At 32.7% G+C, this 18495-nt stretch overlaps 1 protein-coding gene and 2 non-coding genes across 3 annotated transcripts; 2 read left to right on the top strand and 1 right to left on the bottom strand.

Annotated features, from left to right (window-relative positions):
- The first annotated feature begins 2239 nt into the window (after positions 1–2239).
- LOC131176416 (small nucleolar RNA R71) lies at positions 2240–2346 on the top strand. The gene has a single exon (XR_009146502.1). It is a non-coding gene; the product is annotated as a small nucleolar RNA R71 (small nucleolar RNA).
- Positions 2347–7297: 4951 nt separating this feature from the next.
- On the top strand, positions 7298–7792 carry LOC131176409 (uncharacterized mitochondrial protein AtMg00820-like). Its single transcript, XM_058141473.1, has one exon. The coding sequence runs from the start codon at positions 7298–7300 to the stop codon at positions 7790–7792; it is 495 nt and encodes a 164-aa protein (XP_057997456.1).
- Positions 7793–9577: 1785 nt separating this feature from the next.
- On the bottom strand, positions 9578–14471 carry LOC110646418 (uncharacterized). The gene is made up of 4 exons (XR_009146498.1): positions 13915–14471; positions 10278–11756; positions 10037–10176; positions 9578–9932 (listed from the first exon to the last, which is right to left on the bottom strand). It is a non-coding gene; the product is annotated as an uncharacterized LOC110646418 (transcript).
- Positions 14472–18495: the final 4024 nt, after the last annotated feature.

Raw genomic sequence — 18495 nt, 5'->3', positions numbered from 1 at the left:
GCAGCAAAAATTAATCAGTTTTGGGAGAGTTGAGGGATAAAATATCAGTTAAGGGTCACTCCCTAGCAGTTCTGACCTTCCTCCATTGAAATACATCTACAAGGGACAAGATTCAACAATGTCAAAAATTGAATTTGGAGATTTAAGATAAAAACAAAAGCAATGTAAATAAAAGTAAATCAACAAAAAGGAAAATAGAAGAACTTGGGATGCCTCCCAAGAGGGCTAATTTATAGTCCTTAGCTGAACTCTTTTCATGTTTCATGGCTGTTGAAATTGGAATTTATTGCCTCTGTTTCCAATAGGTGCTTCAATGAATCTATACTTCATTTTCTTTCCATCATATGAGAAGATCCTTGTTGCTTTGTCTAAAAATCCAACCATTTCTTTCTTGACGACCTTTGGTGCATCTTTTTCTTTGAGAGATGGTTGCTTGACTTCACTTTTCTCCACTTGCTCAACTTGAAAGATTGGTGCCATAGGACAAGGTGGATTACTATTCAAATGTTGTGCAAATGCAACCTCTTTTGGATTTTCATCATTGATACTCCCTTAATGGATAAGACAACTTTTAAGGGAAGCCTTTGGATAGCTCTTTCTAAAGTGCTCTTTTGCTAACTCATCAACTATATCAATTCTCAAACAAGAGTCTACATCTTCATGTTGCTTCTTCTTATCATTGCCAATGTTAAAGACTAAATGATCCTCTCCGACTCTAAGAGTAAGCTTTTCACCTTTCACGTCAATCAAAGCACCAGCTGTAGCTAGGAAAGGCCTCTCCAAAATGATTGGCATATGTGAATCCTCTTCCATGTCCAAAATGACAAAGTCAACTGGGATGTAAAATTTTCCAACCTTCAGTGGTATATTTTCCAAGACCCCTTCTGGATATTTAATTGATTTGTCATGGCTGAAGAGAAATGTGGGTTGGCTTAAGATCTCCCATGTTAAGCTTCTCATAGATGGAGAGGGGCATAAGGCTTACACTAGCCTAAATCACATAAAGCTTTTACAGAACATGATTCCCCAATGTGGCATGGAATTGAAAAACTCCTGGATCCTTGAGCTTTGGAGGAAGTTTCCTTTGGAGGATATGCGCATTCCTCGATTAAGGCTCTGATCTCATAATCTTCAAGTCTTCTTTTGTTTGAGAGAATTTCTTTCAAAACTTAGCATAAGAAGGCATTTGGGAAAGAGCATCGATAAAGGCACATTTATATATAGCTTCTTCAAAACCTCTAAGAACTTCCCAAATTGCTTATCAAGCTTGGCTTTTGAAATCTCTGTGGAAAGGGAAGGCGTGGCTTGTAAGGCTCTGGAGGTATATATTTCTCTTCTTTCTCTCCAACCTCCTCTTTACCTTTTCTTGCACTCCCTTTTTCACTCTTTTGTTTTCATCTCCCTCAAAATCTTCCTCATTTTCTCTCTTTTCAACTTTTCACTCTTCTCATTATGCACTATTTTACCACTCCTCGGTGTGATGGCATGACATTGCTCCTTGGATTTTCTGTTTGACTAGGAAGTTTCCCATAGAATTGGTACTTGATGAGCATGCTTGTTGTGCAATCGATTTTCCAGCATCCTATTGTGTGTTTGCATTTGTTCCAGCCTTGCTTTCATCTCTCAACTCTTCATCACGCTTAGTTTGATTAGCAAGAATTTGTTGTAATAAAGCCTCTGTGGTGGAACTTTGTTCTTCTTGTCTTGGTAAAGGTCACGGGATTTGCATTCTTTTCTTGAAAACTAGGTGGTTGTTGCCTAGGTTGTTGGTATTGATGCCCTTGTTATTGTGGTGGAAAGTTACGAGTTGAAGCTTGATTTTCTTGATTCTCCCATGAAAAATTGGGATGATTCCTCCAAGCATATGAAGGATAATCTACTCCACGACTCATTGTTCATACTGCATAAGTAACTTGTTGAGAACTTCGAACATGATGATGAACCGACTAGCATACTTAAATCCTCCATTTTCTTAGCAAGGACATTAGTGAGTGCATCAAATTTGGCATTGATCATGTTGAATGGATCAAGCTCATACATTCGACAACTTGCCTTTTTGAGTTGGAGTTGACCCTCTTGGACTACTCCATAGATGACTTTCTTTGCTATTTTCTCTAATAACTCATAAGCTTCATCTTCATGCTTAATGATGAATTCCCCTCAATTTGAGCATCAATGATTCCTCACGATAGCGGGAGTGACATTTGTGTAAAAATTCTAGTTTATCATCCATTTAGGAATGGCATGATGTGGACATTGTCTCTCAATTCCTTCCATCTCATCCATGACTCATAAAGAGTCTCATCTTCTCTTGGTCTAAAAGCAATCATTTGATTCCTCAACTCTTGAGTTTTCAGTGGAAAGTATTGGGCAAGAAATGCATCGTGAAATTGCTCCCAATTTGTAATTGAGTTGTGAGGTAAAGAATCAAGCCAATCAATGCTCTATCTTTCAAAGAGAATGGAAATAATTTTAGCCTTCTGCATCATCGAGATACTCTGGTTGCTTTTGCATGTCACAGATCATAACAAACTTCTTAAGATGAGTATGAGGATTTTACGAAGGATGACCTCAGAATTGAGATTCTGAATCATTTGTAGTACTCCAAAATCCATCTTATAACTATTTGCATCAATTCTTGGTCTTGCTATACTCTCTCTTAAATTATCAAAATGAAAATCGTGATCCATCATACTTCCCTTAGGCACATTAGCATTTATAACTTCTTCACCATGAGCTGCATTTTCATTGTTTGATCATTTTGACATTATCACCAGATTCCAACTCTTTCTTGACCATTTCTTGTTCAATTTCATTTGCTCTCAAAGCTTCTTTTCTTTTCGATTTCTTTCTTGTTGGCTTTACAAAGTTTCTCAATTTGAGGATTAAACAATAAGGATGTGTCACTTGTGCTTCTAGCTCTTCTCATAAAAGATTAAGAGTACACGAAAAGAACAAACAAAGACAAAATGAAAAGATAACAAAGATAAAACTATAAACAACTAAAATAATCAAGAATTCAATCTTAAACAAACAACTCCCCGGCAACGGCGCTAAAAACTTGATGTGTCCCAACCGCAAGTGCGAATTCGTTCAAGTAGTATAGAAAAGATATCGTTCCCACGAGTTGTGTTAATGATTGAATTTTTGATATAAAATAAAATATGTTAAAATTGTATTTTAATCAAATTAATAAAAGAAATTTAGGAATTTGAAGCATAAGGTATGAAAATGCAAAACTAAATTCAAACAATGACTAATTTAATAATTCACAAAATAAAGAAATTGATAATAATGAAAATTAATAAAATGAGATTGAACTAAACACTCAAAAGTAAAATTCCAAGTAATAATTGATGAAAGACGATTAGGAGTTAAGGGTTCATATTTAAGTCATTTTAGGATTTTTCCTAGCTAGACCACTCCATGAAATTTATGGGTTTAAAGGAGATTAATTCTTAAATCCTTTGAAAACTCTTTTGAGTGAGACAAAGAGTGCCTTAATTAACTTAATCCTACTTTCGTGGAGTTGAAATTAACTAAGACCCATTGGGTTCTTTAATCAATCTGTTAATCCTCTTAATCCTTAGTCTATTTCTAGATCTAAGTTAATTAAGTCCAATTTCTTGATTATCTATCACTGTGTTTTCTCCTTTTAGTGCTTCAACTAAGGATTATGAACATAACTTAATGGGGCCCTTCATTAAGCATGTGAATAAGCACACAAGAAATGGATTAAACCTCATAAATTCATTAAATTGGGACTAACTTTCAAATCCACAAAAATAACTAAATATTACATCCTTACTCGAGAATCAAAGTAAAACTACTCACTATCCATAATATTTAAAAGATATTCTGATTTAATATGGAAATAAAACTTTAATCTAAGCTAAGAAACAAAAAGCTCAACACTAGAATTGTAGGAAAAATGTAAGAAAAGAAAGAAATCCTCAAATCTAGTTGAAAATGATGTGGGAGGTGATTGTGTCTCTTCAGTTGCTGTTGCTCATTCTTCTCCTCTTCCTTCTCTTTCTTTTTCCCCTTTCTAAAATGGGAAATGGGGCTATTTATAGCATTTTCTGACATAGAGCCCTAAAATGGTGTGTTTTAGGAGAGATTTTGAGGAATCTTACCTTGACTCATTAATGAAATCTTTGTGGGGTGCATAAGTGGGTGCATAAGTCATCTGATCCCTTATGCGATTCAGCTGATTCTGGCTCACTTATGCTTGCAACGGTGACCAGGTTATGCACAATTTCGTGAGATTGCATAAGGGGGCATGAATCTGCATAAGCCATGCACTCTCCTTATGCACAATTCGGTAGGTATTGAAACAGTGTTTTTTCTCCTTATGCAGATCTGCATGGCTTATGCGGCAAGTTATGCGCAATTTGGCCAATGCATATTTCAACTTTGAAACTTGTTTTTGACATCTTTGGCTGTAGAGATCACTCCTCAATGGCAAAATTTCTTTTTAGTCCTTCCAAAACACCATTTTTCCTACAAAACAAAGTAAAAATTACAAATTAATCCAAAATTGACAATTATGAAAAACTAACTAATTAACTAATGAAATTAGCTAAAAATGACTAATAATCAAATAAAATGGCTATGAAATTAAACCTAAATGATTATGCAAAATGTATGCATCATGAGTTTTGTTAGTGAAGTCATGGAGTTTGTTGGAGAAATCATGTTAACATGTCTTTCTTTGTAAAGCCTATATAAGGCTGCTATTGGATCAAATAAAGTCACTTCCTTTTGAAAACAAATTGAGTTGTGAGCTTTTCATTACTGAGTGCATTCTTATTCCTCTTCAGATTATTAAAAGCTTGTGTTCTGTGTTCAACAATTCTGGTATCAGAGCTAGGTTGGTCGTGAGATAGTCTGAGTACCATCAAATTGGTGGAAGTTGATCTATACTGACAAGATGACTGATCTTCAAGTTGTTGGAGGGATTAAAAAGCTCAACAACCAAAATTACAATACATGGGCAACATGTATGATGTCCTACATGCAAGGCCAAGATCTGTGGGAGGTAGTCAACGGAAATGAAGTTACAGAACCGAAGGCAGAGGATGAAAGTGGTACCTTACGGAAGTGGAAGATAAAAGCGGGCAAAGCTATGTTTGCTCTAAAGACTATAATAGAAGAAGACGTATTGGAGCATATCCGAGATTCTAAAACACCAAGAGAAGCTTGGGACACGCTGGCTACACTTTTCTCAAAGAAGAATGAAATGCGACTGCAGCTGTTAGAAAGTGATCTGTTGTCAGTAGCGCAACGTGATATGACAGTGGCCTAGTATTTTCACAAGGTGAAGTCAATATGCCGTGAAATTTCAGAATTGGATCCAACAGCTCCAATTGGAGAAACCAGGATGAAAAGAATAATCATTCATGGTTTGAGACCTGAATTTAGAGGCTTCATTGTTGCAGTAAAGGGATGGCCAAATCAACCATCACTTGTTGAGTTTGAAAATTTGCTTGCTGGTCAAGAGGCCATGGCTAAGCAAATGGGAGGAGTCTCGCTGAAGGGTGAAGAGGAAGCACTCTACACCATTAAAAGTAGAGGGACCTACAAGCAGCATGTCATTAGTGGATCTAAAAGGAATGATGAGAAGGTGAAAAATCATCAAGGAGAGGGGAGCTCTCGTCCAGGAGGAGCTTCAAAGAATCATGGCAACAGTAAAAGGTTTGAAGGGAAGTGTTACAATTGTGGAAAGAAGGGTCACATGGAAAAAGCTTGTTGGTCCAAGAAAGGTGCATGGAGAGCAACGTTGCTACTTCCAATACAAAGGAGAAAAGCGAAGATGGTGGGATCTTTGAAGCATTCTTTCTTTGAGAAGAGGAGGAGTTAGCTCTCACCGTAACAACATCTGAGCAGTTGATTATAACAATGGTGGATCATTGACTCAAGCTACTCAAATCATATGACAGGCGACAAAGAAAAGCTGCAAGACTTATCAGAATACAAAGGAAGCCGTGTGGTGGTGACAGCCAACAATTCTAAGTTACCAATAGCTCACGTTCGTAAGACGGTTGTTTCTCCCCAATATAGTGCTAACCAGGTGTCACTTCAACATGTCTACCATGTCCCAGGAATGAATAAAAATATACTTTCGGTAGCAAAAGTAACATCATCATGTCATTTTGTTTTGTTTGGCGCGTAATATATGAAGTTTTATCATGATCTCAAGATTTTAGAAAAGCCAATGATGAAGGGACGAAGGTTAGAATCGGTCTATGTGATGTCGTGAGTGCGAGTATGTAGACAAGACCAGGAGGAATGAAACAGCAGAATTATGGCACATGCGATTGAGTCATGTTAGCTACTCCAAGCTAAGTGTGATGATGAGCAAGTCGATGCTTAAGGGACTTCCCCAACTTGAAGTAAGAATAGACACAATCTGTGCAGGGTGTCAGTACGGTAAAGCACATCAATTGCCGTCTGAGAGTCCAAGTTTAAAGCAAAGAAACCACTAGAGTTAATACACTCTGATGTATTTGGACCTATTAAGCAGCCATCAATTGGTGGGATGAAGTATATGGTGAGCTTTATTGATGACTTTTCTAGGTATGTGTGGGTTTCTTTTTAAAAGAAAAATCTGACACATTTTCAAAGTTCAAAGAGTTTAAAGAGATAGCTGAAGCAGAAGTTGATAAGGAAATTCTTTGCTTGCGCACTGACAATGGGGGAGAGTATAGCTCAGACAAGTTTTCCCAGTATCTACGGGAAGGTCGAATACATCACCAATTCACATGTGCCAACACACCACAACAAAACGGTGTAGCGGAGAGAAAGAACAAGCATCTTGCTAAAATTTGTCGAAGTATGCTCCATGCAAAGAATGTACCAGGAAGTTCTTGGGCAGAAACAATGAGGACTGCAGCCTTTGTGATCAATAGACTTCCTCAACAAAGGTTATGCTTTCTTTCACCTTTTGAGAAATTGTGGAACATGAAACCTACAATTAGTTATTTTCGAGTATTCGGATGTGTGTGTTATGTATTTGTACCTAATCATTTACGTGGAAAGATTGACAAGAAAGCCGTTAGATGTATTTTTGTGGGATATGATAGCCAAAGAAAAGGGTGGAAATGTTGTGATCCTACAACTATAAGGTGCTACACATCCCGAAATGTGGTGTTCGATGAAACATCTTCATGGTGGTCCTCAAAAAAGGAGATATTACCAGACTCTGATAGTTTTAAAGATAAGTTGAAATCTGCCCAAATCGGTTGAGTTGGATGAAATTAAAGATTCATATGATGAGAATGATGTTGAACAATGTATGACTCAAAATTCATGGCAAACTAGTGTGTATCAACAACCAAGTGAAGAAGGTGAGATTGATAAAGTAGAAGTACCAACTGAACAATCACAACCCAGAAGGTCAACAAGAATCCGAAAGCCAAATCTCAAATATGCTAATACTGCCATAACAGAAGAAGAAGTTGCAAAAGAACCTGAGACATTTGAGGAAGCATCTCAGAATTCTATGTGGATTGAAGCTATGGAAGAAGAAATTATTGCATTAGAACGAAATCAGACTTGGGAGCTTGTGCCAAAGCCAAGAGATGTGAAACCTATTTCTTGCAAATGGGTTTACAAAATAAAGCAACGCACAAATGGATCAATTGAAAGGTTTAAAGCTCGTCTGGTGGCTCGAGGGTTTAGTCAACAATATGGACTAGACTATGATGAAACGTTTAGTCTAGTTGCAAAGCTTACAACTATGCGAATCTTACTTGCATTTGCAGCTAACAAAGACGGGAACCTATGTTAGATGGATGTGAAGAACGCGTTCCTGCATGGGGAGTTGGATCGGGAGATCTACATGATTCAATCAATGGGTTTTCAAAATCAATGTCACCCTGAATATGTATGTAAGCTGCGAAAGGCATTGTATGGATTAAAACAAGCACCAAGGGCTTGGTATGGTAAGATTGCTGAATTCCTAACTCAAAGTGGCTATTCGGTGACACCTGCAGACTCTAGTTTGTTTGTCAAAATCAATGAAGGGAAGCTAGCTATTGTGCTAGTGTACGTAGATGACTTAATCATGACAGGTGATTGGGAAGAAGAAATTCTCCAAACAAAGGAGAATTTATCAGTTCATTTTCAGATGAAAGAACTTGGGATGACTCAAGCACTTTCTTGGTCTAGAGGTTGATTGTACTCAAGAGGGAATAATTCTTCATCAGCAAAAGTATTCCAAAGATTTGTTGAAGAAGTTTGGAATGCTTGGGTGCAAGACAATTTCAGCACTAATAGAACCAAATGCCAAAATATGTGCACATGAAGGAAAAGATTTGGAAGATGCAACGATGTACTGACAGTTGGTAGGTAGTTTACTCTATCTAACTTTAACTCGACCTGATATCTCTTATGTAGTTGGTGTGATGAGTCGGTATATGCAAAATCCAAAGAAATCTCATACGGATGTTGTTCGACGAATCTTTGAGATATATAAAGTACTGATTGACTATGGTATCTTGTACAAGAAAGGTGGAGATTGCAAGCTAGTTGGTTATTGTGTGGCTGATTATGCAGAGATCATGATACCGTCGCTCAACTCTGGTATGTATTTATGCTTGGAGCAGGAGCAATCTCTTGGTGCGGCAAAGGCAACCTCTTGTGTCTTTGTCAACAACGAGCGAGAGAACCGGCAGCGACAATTGCGGCTCAAGAGAGTACTTGGCTCACACAACTCATGAAGAATTTATATCATCCTGTAGAATATGCAATTCCCTTGTGTTGTGACAACCAATCAGCAATACGTTTGGCAGAGAATCCAATTTTTCATGCAAGAACTAAACATGTGGAAGTGCATTATCATTTCCTCAGGGAAAAAGTTCTACAAGGAGAAATTGAGTTGTAGCAGATTAAGACAGAAAATCAAGTAGCAGATCTGTTCACAAAAGGTTTGAGCACCAACAAGTTTGAAAGCTTTTGTCATTAGCTTGGCATAGTGAAGAGAATGAGAGCTGGTGTTGAGGGGGAGTGTTAAAGCTTGCAACACCAGCCTGATGGTTTCTAGAAGGTTGATTTAACCAAGTCAGTTTGGAATTAGTTTTAATTGTTAATGCTATCTTAATGGGTTTAACTGTTATGAGTATGTTGCTATTTTTTAGGCATGAATTGTTACTGATTTGTTTCTATATTTTATTGGTTTAGTTGAGTCTTGTTAATGAAGTCATGGAGTTTGTTGGAGAAATCATGTTAACGTGTCTTTCTTTGTAAGCCTATATAAGGCTGCTGTTGGATCAAATAAAGTCACTTCCTTTTGAAAACAAATTGAGTTGTGAGCTTTTCATTACTGAGTGCATTCTTATTCCTCTTGAGATTATTAAAATTCTTATTCCTCTTGAGATTATTAAAAGCTTGTGTTCTGTGTTCAACAGGCAATTCTTTTATGCCACTTCTAATTGCGTAAAGCTTCATCAAAGATTTTAAATTGCCCAAGTTCTCTGGCAATCCCTTGAGATTTACGCAATCCGTGACATCTTGGCGGGTAAGAGACTTAAGATTGCAAATGCTGCCTGGAAGACTCGTTAGTTTTGAACATCCATTCAGATAAACATTCTCATATTTCAACTTGCCAATGCTGATTGGAAGGTGTCCTAGCTTTGAGCATCCCTTGAGATCAAGATGCTTAAGACATGTCAACTCTCCGATGCTAATCGGAAGACTTACTAGTTTTGAGCATTCCTTAAGATAAAGATGACGGAGACATTTCAACTCACAAATGCTGCTTGGAAGGCTTCCTAGTTTCGAGCATCCCCCGAGATCAAGATGCTGAAGATATTTGAACTCGCCAATGCCATCCGGAAGACTTGCTAGGTTTGAGCATCCTTGGAGATCAAGATACTGAAGAGATTTCAACTCGCCAGTGCTGCCTGGAAGACTCGCCAATTTTGAGCAACCTTTCAAAGTAACATTTTCGAGGTTTCTTAAATAAAGGCAGCTTGGAAAATGACAAAAACTTCTGCAGTTTTCAAGATTTAAATCGTTAAGCTTGCTGTCTTACTTTAAAGACGTGGAAATCCCAACCAAACTTGTACAATCCTTCAAATGCAAAACCTCAAGTTTTGGGAATTTAGACAACTCTGGTGTTTTAATTAGGTTCATAGAATGGCTGAGGTCGATAAATTGTAAATCTTCAGCAATCTGCAATGACAAACACAAGCTAAGAGTAAATTACAATATCCACACATTTTTCTTTTTATAAAGAAACACTCAATTTTGCAAAGAAGCGTAGCACAGCATACCTGATCTTCACTCCGAAGTAGTTTGAGTTGGCTTTTACGCATGTGAAATTCAATGAGATTCTTGGGGGAAAATTTTGATGGAAAAAACTTTGGAGGTATTCATCCCACTGAAGAAAACTTAGCCCATCAGGAAGCAATTTGAGGCCTTTAGGAAAATGCACTTCGATTTTTGCAGAGCAAGGATTGTAGAATTTCAGGAATCTAAGATTTTCCATTTTCATGAAGACTGTAGAACTTAGTTCCACATCTTTAATTTGGGACATGTTCAGAATCATGCCTTCGACTTAGTTCCATGCACGATACACAACACATGCACGCACATATATAATGAAATAAGCATCTACTTCCTAGTGCAAATCTTTAAAAATCCAGTTTGAAAATGGTTCTCACCTTATCCTTGGTTAATGCATGGTAGATATCCTTGTAGTTCCACAGCCTGCTACGCTTTCCTGGTTGTTTTATACATTCTTGGTCAACAATATCCTTGCCCATTTGCTGTAGCAAATCATGCATCTCTAACTTGTTTTCTGAAATATTTACAAGAGACTTATCCTTGAGATGACTTATTCCACTTTTTGCAGAGAAACCAAAGCTATCTAATATATATATAACCCGACCATTGTCTTCCCTTTTAAAGAAACACACAACATCGAGAAATATATTCTTTTCATTCTGATCTAGTCCAACATAACTAATTCTCAGAATGTTTTAATATCCTTATTGGGAGTGCCTTCTAACTTTACCAATTCACTTTCCCATTCTTCAATATGCTTGTCACATAGGTTGGAACCTAACAAGATAAGAGCTAATGGAATGCCTTTAGCATAGTTTATAGCCCTGTGTAACAAATCCACATCTGCTTCTGAGGGTTGATTTTGCCTGAATGCATGAAATTGAAAGAGCTGAAAAGCTTCATGGTGAAGCAGCTCCTTAACCTCATAAATTTTGGTGCATCCGTACCTAAGCACTTGCTTATTTCTACTTGCTATAATAATTCTGCTCCCCAAGCCTTTTGAATCATGCTCTTCCAGCAAAGATTTTAACTGCAGGGGACTGCTCACATCATCAAGAACAATAAGAAACCTCTTCTTCAAAAGCATGTTCTTAATGAAAGATGGTAAAACATTAGGTGTGCCAATCTTTATATCTGCCCGCAACACTTTGGAAAGGATTTCATCTCGTAAATGAACTGTGGGGCGCTTTTCTAATTCTTCCCTTACATTTGCAACAAAGCATTGACTCTCAAATTAAGCAGAGATTTGATTGCGTAAAAACCCCAGCAATGGTTGTTTTACCTCACCACCAATTCCCCAAATTCCTAGGGAAGGTACGTCTTCTAATCCAATGCATAATAATGACTCAACTTCTTTGATGCGCGAATCAATTCAAACTAAGCCATGATCAAAATCATTTATGGTCATTTGATTCAGTTTCTTCCAAATGTCGTTGACAATTAACTTAATCAATTTGGACTCAGGCCTGACATATTTATAGAGCACAAACAATCGTGAGTAAGATTATAAAGCACGAGAAATTGAGGAAATATATATATATATATATATATATATATTTGAGCTAACTCATACATTTTAATTTTATTAGCCATTAATGGCTTGTGAGCCATTTAAGTTATTTTTAGCTTCATAAATCATTTAAGCTATTTACTTCTGAAAATTTAAATTTTATTTTCTTTCTTTATTTATTCTCTGGTTAACATTTAGTTATAGGTTACTCAGGGACGGATTTAGGCAAGGGCCAAGGGTGCTAAGCCCTTAAGATTTTAAAATTTTACAAAGAAATTGATGATTGTTCAAAAAATGATTTTTTTTTTTTAATTTTTACTATCATCTATCAGATTTGATAGGGTAATGAACATCTCAATATTTTAAAAATTTTTAGAGATTTATTAATAATTTTATTTATAAAAAAATTTAAAATTATTCTTGCCTTACTGAAAGAATAATATTAATAGTGAAACACAAATCTTATGTCAAAAAGAGAAAAAGAAAAACAACAAACCATCATCAATTCATAGTCTCTTCTTCTCTATCAATTTTCCTTTTTCAACAAATCCATAATTATCAACTTCTATTCTTTAAAATTTAAATTATTGGACAAGATTATCGCAGAGAAGTCTTCACAATTCTCTTATCATTTTTTTAATCAATTTCAAATTATTATAATCTCATTGCAACGTTGGAGAGATGTAATTTCATCATACTCAAATTAGAAAAAGATTTTTCTTTCATAGCACTAAAAGTTAGAAGCATGTCATTTATTTTTTTTAATTTATAATTGAATTTACTTTTAATGATTGTTTTGAAAAAAAAAATAGATTTGAAATAAATTGGATAAACTTTTAATTTTAAGCTATCATGATATTTTAAGTTTAGTAATTTATAATATTAAATATTTATTATATTCCTAAATTAACAGCAATTTCATTTAATTTTTCAAAAATTAATTTTGTCTAAAAAAATTCTCATATCAACTACATATATTTATTTCATGTATGTTATTTTCGCATATCACATATTTTAATAGAGTTCTACCAAATGGGATTAACAGTATTTTGTTACATCTTAGGGGTCTCTTATCATAGATATTGTTTGATTTAGTCCTTGTGTTCAGTCTCTTTGCCCTTTTCTTAAAAAAATAAAGCCCCTAAATCGAATTTCTACATCAGGCCACTCACCTTTTTAAAGAGGGAAAGTTTGAGATCAACCTTTACATCTAGAAAATTTAGGTTGGCATTCAATATTTACGTGTGAGATGATATATTCTTGTATAAAAAGGCTGAGTAAAAAGTTTTTAATTTATTTACAAAATTGATGTATATGGTATTATAGAAATTAGACTAACACAATCAACTTGAATTTTGGCCCGTCCAAAAGAAAAAAGACTCGATATGACTCACAATTCGAAATAATCCAAATTCAAATGACTTGACATGTTCACCACCTATGCCCTCTCCTTGCTTTCTTTTTCCTTCCCTACTATTTTGAAGTTTGAGGAATTTTATATTATGATAGGGGTGAGCATCGGTCAATTTAGTTTGGTTCAGTTCAATATCACAAATAAAAAAAAACCAAATAAATAAAAAAAAATTTTTTTCATATCAAATCAAACTAAACTGAATTAGGAAGAATACCAAACTCAATCATATAGAACAAAATAAAATTTTGGCAGAATAAGCTAAACCTAACCGAATTTGATAAAAAAATAAATCAAATCAAACTGATTTGGTTCAATTGAAGATTCATATTTTTAACTCTAATTTAAGACTTAATAATAATTAGTTAAAAATAAACTATTTGATTCAGTTCTATTATTTTTTCCTAAAAGAATAAAATCAAACCGAATAGATTTAATGAATTTTCTAAATGGAAAAATCAAATCTAATTATAAAAAAATTAAATTAAATTTCTGAATTAAATCAGATTGGTTTTTTGATGTACAATCAATTTTGCTCACTCTTATACATTGATGTTCATGAATGATATTATTATAGCTGTCCAAACTAATGGACTATAGGTGGAATTAATCCATATGAAAAATTAGAGAACCATGATTTACTAAAGAAAACAAAAATAATAAGCAAAGACAACCATAAGAACAAATAATAAAGCTGACTTACTTGATGTTCTTTGAATCCCACCCTGTTACCTTGGCTATTTCCATCAACGCATGGCTCCATCTCTCAACCTTGTCGGAACTGTTCATGAATTCTTCTTTATACTTAGCAAGTGCATCCCCAATACTTCCTTTGAGCTCTTGAAAATCTTCGGGATCCACGTGGTAAAAAATTGGCAAAACTATTTGCTGCATGGAATCCTTGCATTCGAGTATTTTTACGAGTTCGTCCAAACACCAATGAGAATAAACATAGCTTTTGGAGAAAATAACTACTGAAATATTTGATTCTTCAATTTTTTTCATGAGGGTAAGAGAGATTTCTTCTCCTATTTCAAGGGTTTCATCCATGAAAGTATTGATTTGGTGTTGACACAGGGCTTCGCGGAGATGACTAACAAAACTGCGGCGGATGTCTTGGCCACTAAAACTGAGAAAGACATCATACTTCCGCAAAGGGGTGGTGGAGGAAGCGGAAAGCATGATTATTAACCTGATGGTGGAGGCTTGTGTAAAACTAAAATGGAGTGCAAGATATTTATAGAAAATTTTTAGAATATTTTGTGAGAAATTATATTATAAAATTGTAATTCTGCATATTATATGAAATGATAAGTTAACAAAAATTTAATACATATATAAATTTAATTATTAAATTTTTAAAAACAAATATAATTTAATAATTATAAATTTATAAAATTTATTTATATATACATATTTACTGTTTACTTATTTACCATTCCATATAAAATATCTTCCATTTAATCACCCCTTTACTGAATTGGATGGAATCACTGCACTGAATTGGGTGCAGTCCTTCTCACTCGCAAAAATACACATATCAACTGGACCACACATTATTATTATTATTAATCGTCTGCAACATCCCATTCATCGGAAAGAATAGACTACAAGTCAAGATGACTAGGAAGGCAATTTTATTTTATTTTTATTTTTATTTTTAACTGGAACAGAAATTCAAATCTTCCTTTTTATTAATCCGTGAACGTATTATTTTTGTAAGAGTCTATAAATAAATAAGAAAACAATAAATCAATATTGGAGGGGCCATACATTTATGGAGGCTTTGCATTTGGACAAAAAATAAACATATTTTGAGAGAAAACAACCTATACAAGTTACTTAAAAAATTCTTTAAAAAAAATGCTTGAATCTCATTATGTATTATAAATATTATTTTCCCTCATTTAATTTTCTCTTGATTGTTAATTAAACAAGAAATTGTTAACCTATTTTCTTTTTTCTCAATTAGTGGTGAATCTAAATTTTTTTTTAAGTCAATATATAAAAAAAACTTTTCTAAGCTCAAATTTTTTTTTTTATAAAAAGTCAATTAATCTCTATCATTCGTCCACTTTTATTTAATTTGTTGGTTTTAAAAATTATTTTATTTAAAATTATCTATCATTTTAAAAAGATTAAAAAATATTAATTAATTTTTTTCCTTATTTTTACTAAACATCATAACTATTTATTCAGTTTCCTAAACTCATTTTATCACCTCTCCTCTCTCCTTAATTAGGTGAGATAAAAAGTAATTTAGTACTATTAAAATCTATTTTGTTATAATTTAAGTGATTTAATTAATTTCTTAATTACCATGTAAAAACTTTAAATAATAGGTAAAAATGAATGGAGAAAAAAAGTACATATAATTAAATTTATAAAAAATTAATTTAAACAAATATATTTATTCCACACGCCCTTCACCCTCCCCTGCAACCAAGGTTTTGATACCACCTTAGGCCTTTGAGTTCAACTCAAAAGCTAACTCATGAGTTGGAAATCCTCAAAGGGTATTTAAGCATGGTAGGCGATAGATATTTAAGCGACATCCCATCAAAATTCAATTAATTCTCTTCAATTTTATCACATCCAAAATGTAAATAAAAGAGGGAGACTGTATACTTCTAGTCCAATGAATAATTTTAAAATATATTAAAAACACTAAAAATATTACTTTTATAAAAATAAAAATAATTAATTTTTTAATTTAAAATGATGAATTTCACATAGGTGAAAAAAAAATATAAATACCCGATTTTACCCAATAATTCATAAGTTTAGCCCTCGTTTTCACTGCACCATCAGAGTTAGTTGTTCACAATATATTTTTTTTTTTTAAATTAACGACTAAGATCCGAATTCTAGAATTCCCACTACTGGCATTCAGAAGGACACGCATGATCGTCGGATTTAGACGCTAAACCAACTCGGAATTGACTTGATTAAATAACTGGAGTGAGAGTTTGTCAATTGGACTCCATTCGTTTTAAAGATAAGTTAAAACGATTAGATATAATTTAATATTCTGAAAATTAAATCTAACTAAATCCAAAACAAATAAGATTACATTAAATCAATTTGAATCAAATTGATTCGGTTTATTATTTTTTCTTTTTTTAATATAGACAATATACGGAATAAAAAAGAAAAACTCATATATATATATATATATATATATATATATATATATATATATATATATATATATATATATATATATATCCACGCTTTCATTAGTATTTTTTAACACAACAAAAAGAACATTGACCATACTTTTAATTAACAAAATTAAAGCTATTTAATGATTAAAAAAAAGAAATTAACATGAATATTACAAACCAGTTTATATGATTAAATTTTAAAGAAATAAATTTGATCAAATAAACTTTTAAATTAAATATTATTTAAAATGAACTTTTTAAGGAAAAAAAAAAAAACCGGCTGAGCGGGTCCAATCTCAAGTCCTTGCTAGCTATAAATCAAGAATTAACAATTTCATATTAAATCGACCCCAAATGGGCCAGGGTATATTCGTTTCTTTGAAAAAAATAGAAAAATTACAAAGCAAATTGCCCACAAAACGTTGACAAGAAAGAAACATACATTTAAATAGCCTTGGCACCGCATATATTGATGTGTTGAAAAGTTTTGATTTAACGTTGACAACATTTTCAATTAATTTTTGTAGGCCAAAGTGTTTGAGCTTGAAAGTTACTACCTATCAAATATTAATTTAAAGCATGACAAGACAAGAGAACAACTCAAAATTTAAGACCCTTGAATTTTTCAATGAAAATCAACATAATTAATATTAGCTAGGCTAAATAATTGAAAAACAAAATAATAATAAATTCAACACAACATTAGCCTACTCGAATTGGCCAAAAGGACAACATTCTAAGGTTACGTTTACGACTTAATTAAAGTTATAATGCTAATTATATAATATAATTAATTATATTTTATTTAATGATAGTAATAAATTTAAAAAAAATAAATAAAAGTCAATATATTAAAAAATGTATGTATTAAAAATAAAATTTAATAAAATAAAATTTTTATGTATTAAGAGTTTGATATTTAAAAGTTTAATAAAATAAAATATAATCAATTTAACTAATATTTTTATATAAAAAAGAAGGGAATGAACTACTTTATTTAAGCAACTTATATAAATAAATTATTTATTTTATTATTTATAAAAAAAAGTTCAATAATTAAATTTATGAGCGATTAATTTTAAAAATATACATATTTACTTAGAACAATTTAATAAAAAGAGATATCAATTCAACCTCATTCTTCAATGTGGAACAATTTAACAATTTAACCTGATGATGAAGGCTTGTGTGACACTAAAATGGAGTACAAGATATTTATGGGAAATTTTTAGAATATTCTGGTGAGTGCACACACAAAAATATGAATCCTTTAAAAAAAAAGAATGGAGCCCGCAGGATTAATTAATAGCGGTAGCAACATCCCAACAACATATTGGAAAGAAACTTTAATTTTAAGGGATAATGTCAAAAAAAAAATTCCAAACTTTGTATGTTTTATAATTGTGTTCTAATTTTTTTTTTAATAAAATACTCTGAATTATTATTTTTATTATAATTTTATTTTATTATATTTTATCCTTAATTCTAAGGGATTTTGCCATTAGAATAAGAAAATATCTAAAAAAATTTCATCCTTCATCATCTCAATAAGTTATTATCAACTCTATCCTCCTAAAGACTCAACCTCACTTTCCATCAACATTTCCTCTCAACAACTCAATCAGATCAACTATGACAATCCCAAAACAGGATCCATTTATTTTATTATAAATTACGTTTAATTAGTATTATTTTGGGAATTAAAAGTGTTGGTTTGATGCTTTGTTAGTATCTAACGGAGCAACTAATATTGAGGTTTAATTGTAATAAATTTTAAAATACAGACTAATATTTATTTAAAAAAATTAGGATATAATTGTAAAAGAAAAAGTAAAATTTAGGATTTTTTTTTTAAATTTCATAAAACAAACAGCAGGGTGTAATTATAAACAAATTAAAAGTTTAAGAGTTTTAAAAAAAAAAAAAAATATTTGAGGTACAACTATAAAAAATCTCAAAGTTTTAGATTTTTTTTTTTGTTTGGTACTATCCCTAGTTTTAATTGAGGAATAGAGTACGAGTCAAGATGACTAGGAATGAAAAGGGTAAGATAATATGGAAAAAAAAAACTTTTTTATAAATATAATTAGAAAATTAAAATGACTAATTTTAAATAC

This window comes from Hevea brasiliensis, unplaced genomic scaffold (genome assembly GCF_030052815.1).
Source record: "Hevea brasiliensis isolate MT/VB/25A 57/8 unplaced genomic scaffold, ASM3005281v1 Scaf10, whole genome shotgun sequence".
In the NCBI taxonomy this organism is placed as follows: domain Eukaryota; kingdom Viridiplantae; phylum Streptophyta; class Magnoliopsida; order Malpighiales; family Euphorbiaceae; genus Hevea; species Hevea brasiliensis.
The sequence above is the reverse complement of the archived record's forward strand: the minus strand, read 5'-3'. Positions and strand labels throughout refer to the sequence as shown.